The sequence below is a fragment of the Oryza glaberrima genome, chromosome 7, assembly GCF_000147395.1.
Source record: "Oryza glaberrima chromosome 7, OglaRS2, whole genome shotgun sequence".
Classification (NCBI taxonomy): domain Eukaryota; kingdom Viridiplantae; phylum Streptophyta; class Magnoliopsida; order Poales; family Poaceae; genus Oryza; species Oryza glaberrima.
Window position 1 is genome coordinate 9,466,504 of NC_068332.1, and position 10,950 is coordinate 9,477,453.

Sequence of the window (10,950 nt, forward strand, 5' to 3'; positions counted from 1 at the left end):
TTTTTATGATATATGGACAATAGAAAACGCATGTAAATGATGATCACTAATCTTCGTTACTTTCTTTTTTGTTGCTTCCAAAGTTTGTTTCGCTTTTTGTTACTGGCAGCAGTCAGAAGCCATGGACGCGTCCAAGAAATCCGTCATGACGAAGGAGGAGCAACAACTGTCGCCAGCAGCAAGCCCAGCGGCAGCAGTCATGACAGCCGAGGCTGATGCCATCAACGAGGAACAAGACAAGGCTGCTGCTGCTACAACCGCAGATCACACTGCTCCTCCTCCTCCTCCTCCTCCTCCTGCTGCTGCTGTTGCAGATCACGCTGGGGAGATGGACATGGCTAGTGGCAGCGGCGTTGCTCACCTGGCACCACCGGCGGTGGCGCCCGCGCCGCGGTCTTCTCTCGCTATGGCGGTCTCGGGGCTGGCGGACCATGTCCTGGAGCGCATGGTGAAGGTGCTGATGAGGAAGTGCCACCCGCCGCAGGCGTTGTACCCGCTGATTGGCAAGTCGCCGCTGCGGCCGCCATGGTGGCCGACGGGGCGCGAGCAGTGGTGGCCGGAGCTCGGCGCCGGCGCCGTCGTCCCGCCGTACAGGCCTGCGCCGCTCCTGTCCAAGGCGGAGAAGGAGGTGGTCGTGGTCGCCATGGTGAAGAACCTCGTGCCGGACTTCGAGCGCCTCTTCATGGCCGTGCGAATGGCGCCCAGCGTCACCAGCAGGATCACCGACGCCGAGGCGAGGGCGTGGGACGACGGCGTCGCCGGGGAGCGCGAGACGTACATGGCGCGGCACCCGCACCGTACGACGCCGACCAGGGCGTGGAAGCTCATGGATTCCCTCAAGCCGGAGGCGGTGAGGATGAAGCTCAAGGCGCCCAAGCCGAAGCCGCAGGTCACCATCAAAGTCGAGGACGCCGCGCCTTTCCTCACTGTGTCCGCTGCCGCTGACCCCGCCGCCGTCGAGGCCGCCATGGGGGCCATCGAAGCCATGAGAAACAGCAGCAAGGATCCAGATGCTCCGTACTATCCCATGCCATCTCCACTTCATGGGCATAATGAAGTTGGTCCAAATGATTACCCAGGTATGAATATGATACGAAATTATTTGATATTTCACCAATATGTTTTGTTCCATATATGTGCTGCTGAATTCTGAATCACTTTTGATAGTTCTAATAATCCTCTTTTGCACCAGAAAACCCAGCAATCTGGAAGGAGTTCAACAGGAAAGAAGGTATGTGTAATTATAAAAGAAAATAAAGACAAAATTCATGGAAATTCGGTTTAAAAAATTCTTTACTTTCAATTTTAAGTTACACATTAGTCATCACGGATTCTGCACCTAGTTATTAACATCCATGCATGGTGGTACATGTATGATGCGATATATTGTAGGTCAGCTTAACTTGTTGCGAGTTGGCAAAAAGAATGACCGGATGGCGATATCCGATAGGGTGGATGGAGGAGCCAGTGGTAGCGGCCCCAGGAAGGGCTATCTTGTGATGAAAACGTACAAAAAGGCTCAAGAATATTATCGCGAACTACGGAACAAAGGCGCCATGGCTAGTGGTGCAGGTAGTATGATGAGTTTTCGATAATTTTTTCTCTTGTCTAAAATACAATAGAACATATAGAAAATAGTATGGTTGGCTACCGAGAGGAGTGAACCGCCTAGGCAGATAAGGGTCAGGGTTGTTAGCTGGCTTAACCAGCTGAGTGCACATAGGCCAATGATTGATCACCCTCAATTATTTCAAACAAAAACCACACGTTGAAAGAGTTTTTTATTGATTGATGATCGTAGATCTTTGCGTATGTCAACACCACTTCCTACGCCTTGCTAGATATATAGTACCATATTGTTGGCTTTTAGCTGTATTATTTTTTTGTCGGTCACTCCTTGCATGTCGTGTGCATTCTTAGATGACGTTAGCTGGTAGGTTGGAAATAACATTTTGTAATGCTCACATAATTTTGTTTAATTTGTCAAATAATGCAACTGTATCTATTTTTTCATTCAAAACTACAACTAACTAACATTTTATAAGGCTCACAATTAAACTTTTGTTTATTTTTTGAAGTAATGCAAATGATTTGATTTTTTTTATCCAAAACTATAACTAACTAACTAACAGTTTATAGTGCTCACACTATTCAATGTTTAGGTGTTAAAATTGAAGATGACAGTGAAACCGAGAGTGACAATGAAGATGAGAAGGCTTATGAGAAGGCTAAGGCTAAGGCCAAGGCTAGAGCTGTGTATCAACAAAATAAAGGTATCCAAGAAAATTATTGGTGATGCTAGCTGGCAAATGTCATGGTACCTTTTTATTTTTATTTTAAACATGTTTCTTGTGATTGCATTCCTATGGTCAATAATTGTGGCGGATGATCAATATCGGAACCATTTGAACCGTGATGGTTCCAATCTAATTCAGGTTCATTTTCTTTAATAAATGATTTAATAGTGCTTATATATTTTTGTTGTTATCCTTTAAACTTTGTGAACAGTCCTTAGATGTTTTGTCCATCCTTAGACATTAGCTAGTAGGTAGGAAGTAACATTTTGGAATGCTCACAATTTTTCAAATTTGAGAAATAATGCAACTGTATTTGATTTTTTTTTTACCCAAAACTACATCTAACTAACATTTTGTACTGCTCGCAGTTAAAGTTTTGTTTAATTTTTGAAATATTGCAATTGTATTTGATTTTTTCATCCAAAACTACAGCTAACTAACATTGTTTAATGCTCACATTATTCAATGTTTAGGTGTTAAAACTGAAGATCAGAGTGAAACAGAAAGTGATAATGAAGATGAACAGGCAAAGGTTATGGCAAAAGCTAAGGCTAGAGTTATACCTGGACCAAACAAAGGTATCCAAGAAAATTATTGGTGATGCTAGCCGGCAAATGTTATGATACTCATTTTTTTATATTAAACATGTTTCTTAGTTGCGACTGCAAATCTTTAGTACTTCAGTATTTTCATATGGTCAATAATTGTGGCCAATGATTGAAATCGGAACCATTTGAAATTGATGATGCCATGCTAATTCAGGTTCAAAACTTTTTTGACGAAATGATTTAGTCATGCTTAAATATTTTTGTTGTTATCCTTTTTAAACTTTGTGCACACTTCAAAACTCCATTAGTAGGTTATTTTGCCATGCATACATGGAAATGGTACTGAGTTGATCCGTTGTATTGCACACGGGAATTTATCCCATTTCTAGCATGAATGGAATTATTTGTTGTTAAACTACTGCATTCAGTTTAGGGCATTTTTAGTGTATGCACATTAATGATAAACTAAATGAAATTGCGGATCCTTGAACTCCAAGGGAGTTATCTAGGTTTGGAGACTCAATAATTTTGGGTTGTACCCACGAAGTTCTCTTGTGCGCTTGTTGTAGATTCAAACTAGGGATGGTTATATATTTGATGGAGGTGGTATCTACACCATTCTTTCCAGCCAACTCATGACCATAATTTGTTTTCCATTAACCCAGTTTGTCCCCGCACCTCACATACCCTCCCCCCCCCCCCCCAATAGGTGTTCTTAGGACAATTATAATTTACTAAGTTGAATAAGGCTTCCATGTTCTAAAAATATATATCAGCCCCCTTGCAACCCCTGGCCTATCCAGCAGTATGGTTTGCAAGATCACGTTGGTGACAACACATGGTCGGGCACAACTTTCAGAAAACATGACTATAGTTAAAAATATAGTGTTCACTTATAAGTGTCATTTTAGCATGGTGTTTTGTTATCCCCTCATATCTGGGCACGGATGAGGGAAGAAAATGCATTTCTAACTGTCAAGTACGTTGACTAGGCGCTTCGTCCACTATAGGGATGGCAAGGGCTAGGTCAAGCTTAGGCAGAGCAAGAGCACAGGTCCGACCCTAGACCTGGCCCGATACCGTCTTGCCTGAGCTATGCTTGATAGCCACAGTGGGCATGAAAGACACGCCAATGCTGAGTGGGCACCTGAAACTCAATGAGTGACAATCGGGCATCTGCTCCTTCACTACCACTAGGGTGGGGCTAGCATCCCCCATGGAGTAAGGAAACACAACACCACAACCAACGGTAAACAAGGACTGGAAATTTTCCCTCAATTAAACTATTCATTGTCACCCACGTGACCGGGCCAAGATGCCAAGTAGAAAATAGAGGTGTATTGCGATATGTGGGTTCTCATCTTTTGTCCATGCATCTAATTGCAACGGCACGATGCTGACCCGCGCCTACGTTGCCGTCTGCTGAGCCACCAGTGAGTTCTCACTAGGACATTGTCCTCCTAAGCCATGCCTCCACACCACACCTCCCCCCTTCTCCCGGCGTGCAGAGTTATTAAGTACGACACTTTTTTGGTATGTTCATTGCACATTACCGTATTCGATCCAATGTTGCATCCAGCAAACACACATGTACAACATTACACAGTTTCCATGGTAAATCGTATTTGCACGTAAAGAACCAGCAGTGAAGCTAGCTCCTGGGCTGGTCGGGCGACCACCGGCTCCATCGCCGACTTTTGCACTATTTTTCCATTAGAAACACATGTAAATATTTATCGATCAATAGGAAACACTCTTCATCACCTGAGCTTGATGACGTCATTGGCTCCTCCACTGCAAAGAACATACTTGGCTAGATGAAGATATAAGCAAATAGCTGCACTCCAGAAAAACATATTTGATCCTTTCCTTTTGTACAAACAGAGGACTCAGGAACATATGGCAACTTGGTATATATAGGGGGTATGGTCGATGATGGAATCATCCTTTTTTTTTTAAGTCAAAGAAAGACTTTCCATTGTCAAATTGGAGACATCTAGCAATTCTACACTCCAAAAAGTCCAGAGGTTTCCCAAAGGACGGTAAGATGGGCCCTTCCTTCCCCGAGTGAACAACTCAAACTTCCCTCTCCCCTAAGTGATAGCAGTGCTAGTCTGATAACAGATCTTGTTCTATTAGCCTGAGGAGGGAGTCTTATGAGTGAAGCATGAAACAATATGGTAAGGTTGAGTTGACCGACCGAGATCTAAAATACTATGGTTAGGAACAACTTGGCTTATCTCAACAAGTGGTTTAATTAGCTCTTCTTTCACAAAACACAAATCCTTTTGGTATGAGGCTCTATGAGCTTATCATTTGTACTCTTATCCATCCATTTTAACTCCTTTTATCGACTGGAGAAGCATAGCTTCCTTACACGCGCATGGCATAGGATACATGAAAACAGATATTTGTACTAGAGATCAGCCGATCATCAGGAGAGGAACCTCTACATCCCACATTTCTTCAAATGCATTCTACAGTATATTTAGGGAAACTATTCTTCATTGAGAGAGACCACATTTGTACCAATCAAATGCACTTGTGGTGCACTAACATTCCGTTTTGGTCTCGTACACTCCTTATGTTAAAATGTCACCTAGACCTCCTTTGGCCGCATCATTCCTCTCAACCAAAATTGTAAATCAAGCCCACTAACCCTAGTACCATATAAAAGCTATGATTTTAACCATGAAAAATTGATAGATCCAATAGCGTTGGTGGTAGTTTGATTTGATGGAGTGATGACTTATGCAGCAAGCATTGTCGACTAGGCGAATTATGGACGCACCTACAGAGTAGGTGGCTGGGCGCTGACAGAGCAGATGCCCTATTGGCACTCATTGAGTTTCAGGTGCCCACTAAGCATGGGTGTGTGCACTGATTCATGCTCGCTGAGGCTATTAGGCATAGCTCGAGCAAGAAAGTATCAGGTTGTGTCTAGGGTCAGACTTGTGCTTTTGCACTGCTTAAGCTTGACACGGGCTTTGCCATCCCTATAGTGGACGAAGCACCTAGTCATGAATCAAAAATGTAAACCAAAACTGTAAATCAAGCCCACTGACCCCCGAACCATATAAAAGCTATGATTTTAACCAGGAAAAATTGATAGATCCAATAGCATTGGTGGTAGCTTGATTTGATGGAGTGCTGACTTATGCAACAAGCATTGTCGACTAGGCGAATTGTGGACGCACCTACGGAGTAAGTGGGTGGGTGCTGACGTAGCAGATGCCCGATTGGTACTCATTGAGTTTCAGGTGCCCACTAAGCATGGGTGTGTGCACTGATTCATGCCCGCTTAGGCTATCAGGCATAGCTCGGGCAAGACAGTATCGGGTCGTGTCTAGGGTCCGACTTGTGCTCTTGCTCTGCTTAAGTTTGATGCGGCCTTTGCCATCCCTATAGTGGACGAAGCACCTAGTCAGCATACTTCTTGATATTAAGAAATGCATTTTATTCCCTCATCCGAGCCTAGATATGAGGGGATAATAAACCACCATCCTAAAATGACACTTAATTATAAGTGAACCCTATATTTTAAACTATATGGCATATTTTTTGAAAGCTAGGCCCGACCGTGTGTTGTCACCAATGTGACCATGCAAACCACAGTGCTGGATAGGCCAAGGGCTGCAAGGGAGCTGATATATATTTTTAGAACATGAAAGCTTTATTGAACTCTGTAAATTACATCAAGGTGGTGCAATTGTCCTAAGAACACCTGTTGGGGGGGGGGGGGCGTATGTGTGGTGACGTGGACAAACTAGGTCAACGATAAGCAAATATTGGTAATGAGTTGGCTAGAAAGAATTGCGTAGATACCACCTCCATCAAAGATATAACCATGCCTAGTTTGAACCTACAATAAGCACACATGGCAACTTCGTGGGTACAACCCGAAATTATCGAGTCTCCAAACCTAGATAACTCCCTTGGAGTTCAACGATCCGCAATTTCATTATGTCTATCATTAATATGCATACACTAAAAATGCCCTAAACTAAAAGCAGCAGTTTAACAACAAATAATTCCATTCCTACTGGAAATGGGATAAATTCCCGTGTGCAACACCACGGATCAACTTAGTACCATTTCCATGTATGCATGGCAAAATAACCTACTAATGGAGTTTTGAAGTGTGCTCAACGTTTTAAAAAGATAACGACAAAAATAATTAATCATGACTAAATCATTTCTTCAAAAAAATTTGAACCTGAATTAGCATGGCATCATCACTATTCAAATGGTTTCAATATTGATCATTGGCCACAATTATTGACCATAGGAAAATACTGAAGAACTATAGATTTGCAGTCGCAACTAAGAAACATGTTTAATATAAATAAATAAATAAAGAGTATCAAAACATTTGCCAGCTAGCATCACCAATAAGTTGCTTAGATACCTCTGTTTGGTCGAAGTATAACTATAGCCTTAGCCATAGCCATAGCCTTAGCCTTTTCATTATCATTGTCACTTTCAGTTTCACTTTCATCTTCAGTTTTGACACCTAAACATTGAATAGAATAGTGTGAGCATTATAAAATGTTAGTTAGCTGTAGTTTTGGAAGAAAAAAATCAAATACATTTGCAATATTTCAAAACTGAAACAGAACTTTAATTGTGAGTGTTACAAAATGTTAGTTCAATGTAGTTTTGGATGAAAAGAATCAAATACAGTTGCATTATTTCAGAAATTAAACAAAACTTTGTGAGCATTACAAAATGTTACTTACAATCTACTAGCTAAAGTCTAAGGATGCACACAGCATGAAAGGAGTGCGCAGAAAGTTTAAAAAGGATAACAACAACAATATTTAAGCTCGACTAAATCATTTCTTCAAAAAATTCTGAACTTGCATTAGCATGGCATCATCACTGTTCAAATGGTTCCGATATTGATAGTCGGCCACAATTATTGACCATAGGAAAATACTGAAGTGCTGAAGATTTGCAGTCACAACAAAAAACATGATTAAGATAAAAAATAAAGGTTACCATAAAATTTTCTGGCTAGCATCACCAACAATTTTCATAGATACCTTTGTTTGTTCGAAGCATAGCTCTAACCATAGCCTTAGCCTTTTCATCTTCATTATCACTTTCAGCTTCACTCTCACATTCAGTTTTAACACCTAAACATTGAATAGTGTGAGCATTTATTGGAAAATACGAGAAAAAAATTATCGGAAACTCATCATATTACCTGCACCACTAGCCATGGCGCCTTTGTTCCATAGTTCGCGATAATATTCTTAAGCCTTGTCGTACGTTTTCATCACAAGATGGCCCTGCCTGGGGCTGCTACCACTGGCTCCTCCATCCACCCTATCGGATATCACCATCCCACCATTCTTTATGCCAACTCGCAGCAACTCAAGCTGACCTGCAATATATCGCATCATATATATTCCATCATGCATGTATGTTAATAACTAGGTGAAGAATCCATGATGAACAATATTGCATCACTTCCTCATAGGCTACATGAATTTGATATTCACTTCCTATATATAACCTAAAATTCAAAGAAAAGATTTTCTAAAACCGAATTTCCATAAATTTTATCTGTATTTTCTTTTATAATTACGTGTACTTTCTTTCCTGTTGAACTCCTTCCAGATTGTTGGGTTTTCTGGTGCAAAGAGGATTATTAGAACGATCAAAAGTGATACAGAATTAGGAGCTTCGACTTGTTACATTACATGATATTTTAGCACATACAAGAATATTGAACTAGCAAAATATCTCGTTGTTTCTTTTTTTTTCATGGTAACAATTTGATTAGAGTTTGTTCTCATCAACACATTGTGGTTTAGTCTAAAAGGAAAGGAATTGCTTGCAATTATTTGTTTGTGTTTACTGATATGTGTGTTGGAACATAAAGTGAATTAACCATCTTTCCCCCATCAGCTTTTAAGCTTTTGGATTGAACTGATTGGTGCATCAATGCTAGATACTTAAGGGGCCTCGCGTGAGGAAGAGTGTTGGAATATAAAGTGAATTGCCTATCTTTCCTCATCAGCTTAAGTTTTTGGGGTTGAACTGGTCGATGCATATAACTCAAAGTGTGCATACGCATACATGCATAAATCCACTTCTATGATTCTATATTTGTAAAACAAAATAAAGTAAAAAATTCTGCGTAACAGCCTCTCCTGGGCACTTCTGAAGAGCAACTTGAAGCTTTAAGCTTCATTTCTCATGAAAGGTCAGCCTTTGAAAATTTTAATTCAATTATTGAAAGGCTGCTGAGCTGACATGGTTTTACTGATGGACACCATGCACGAGAGAGAGATGGGAGGCCGGAGGTGAGTTGGCAGCGGCTGCTTACGCTGTAGAAAATGGTAGAGCAGAGCAGCGGCACAATTAAAAAGCAACCAATGATATACGGAGCTTGGGAAAACCTAAGCTGAAGCCTAGAGGCGGCTGAGCAAGTGATCGGTGAGAACCTGTGTAGTAGTACTTAAAGACTCCCGTATGTACTTCAGCAGACCAGCATGGAAGCTTGACAAATACCGCCTGTTTCATATTTCTTGACCTTTTTTATAACTAACATAGTCTCTAAAAATATATCTTTTATTTTAACACATAAAAGACAAGTAAATATTTAATTTTATTGAGACAGTGTTTTCAAACTAGAGTCATTGATAGTCAAAGTTTAATTGTTTGATCTCAACCTTATTTCAAAGGTTAAGAATTATGAAATCGAAGGAAATACTTTGATCCCAATCCATCCCATGATATAAGGTGTTTGAAGTTCCACGATATAAGGCATATCAAACTTGGCATATTCTACAAAACTAATCTTTGACTTTTAGATTCTGATTATACTATAATGTTTTAGCAACTAAGTTCACATGAAAGTAAATTCAAATGCTAATTTAATTATATGAGTAAAGTGCATATAGGGAGTAGATAATTTGGCTATTTCTAGCTAACTTTGAAATAAAAATGTTTGTACCAACAATAGCATATGGTTCCTATATATGACTACCTCTACACACATGGCATGCAAGATCTGTAAGGTCAAAATGATATGGAAAAATTTGCGAAAGGGGACATCCTGGTTTGACAGTTTTAGCTGCGTCGTAGAAGCAAAACTTTGGGAAAACATATTCTCAAAGTATGGCTCTTCACTGATGGACACTGTGCCTATTTTTTATTATATTTCTTTTATTGAGAAGAGAAAGGAGGCCAGAAAGGAGTAGCTAAAACATGCATGGAAACTCAGGAGTTCTCCTGCGATCAGAATTGCTTCACCGAGGCACATGATACATGTGACCTGTGACCATCATACTATTAGAGGTCATATGCTTTTGATTTTATATTGAATTACAAAATTACCATAACTATCTCCTCAAAATTACATAGATTTAATGGGATTTAAGCTATGTGAACAGAAATATCACTTGCGCAAAACATGTGGCTAAGCTGGTATAAACATCAACAATTGATTGGAGTTAATTAATCTCGTTTATTTTGCATTTTAGATCTTTTTGTTTGAAACAAATTCAACTTAAAATAAGACTGAACGCAACTATATAAATATTAATATGTTATACTAAATATATTTTCAGGGTATATGTAACATGGACACGTGGTCTCTATGTGTTCAAACATGTGCTAACTGCTAATCACTTTTTCAGTGGCGCACATTCAGCTAAGTGTTAACTCATTTTGAGTGAAAAATAATCACAAATATCTGAAATTTCGATAGACACTAGTTAAGCATAACAGAAACTATTATCGGTACTGAAATTTTGTATGTTTTTTTTCGTTTCTATTTGATTGTCTTCTGAAGTAAAGAACCAACCAATTCAGTGTCCTGGTAGCACAATATCAAGAATCAACTCATGCTTAATCACCAGCGTTTATATAGACCAGATCTCCTGTTTTCATGCGTGAAACTTCACTGTATAATGTGATAACACTACTACAGAACCCCTTATTGGTACCGGTTGGGAATTGGCCATAGGTGCTGGTTTCCCAGTCGGTACCAATTTGGCGGCACCAATGCCGAACCGCATAGGATACTCCCATCGTCCAACAAGATTATTTAGATTTCCACTATTATTTTACTATAAAATTAATTAATAATG

At 40.2% G+C, this 10,950-nt stretch overlaps 1 protein-coding gene across 1 annotated transcript; it reads left to right on the forward strand.

Annotated features, from left to right (window-relative positions):
* Positions 1-2: 2 nt before the first annotated feature.
* Positions 3-3,029, forward strand: LOC127780641 (uncharacterized). The gene is made up of 5 exons (XM_052307577.1): positions 3-1,079; positions 1,193-1,231; positions 1,393-1,572; positions 2,163-2,273; positions 2,771-3,029. The coding sequence occupies exons 1-5, from the start codon at positions 122-124 to the stop codon at positions 2,896-2,898; spliced, it is 1,416 nt and encodes a 471-aa protein (XP_052163537.1). The 5' UTR covers positions 3-121; the 3' UTR covers positions 2,899-3,029.
* Positions 3,030-10,950: the final 7,921 nt, after the last annotated feature.

Coding starts and splice junctions, on each gene's coding strand:
- LOC127780641 (XM_052307577.1), top strand. CDS start 122: ATGGACGCGTCCAAGAAATCCGTCATGACGAAGGAGGAGCAACAACTG. Junction 1,080..1,192: donor TGGTCCAAATGATTACCCAG/GTATGAATATGA, acceptor CTTTTGCACCAG/AAAACCCAGCAATCTGGAAG. Junction 1,573..2,162: donor CGCCATGGCTAGTGGTGCAG/GTAGTATGATGA, acceptor TTCAATGTTTAG/GTGTTAAAATTGAAGATGAC.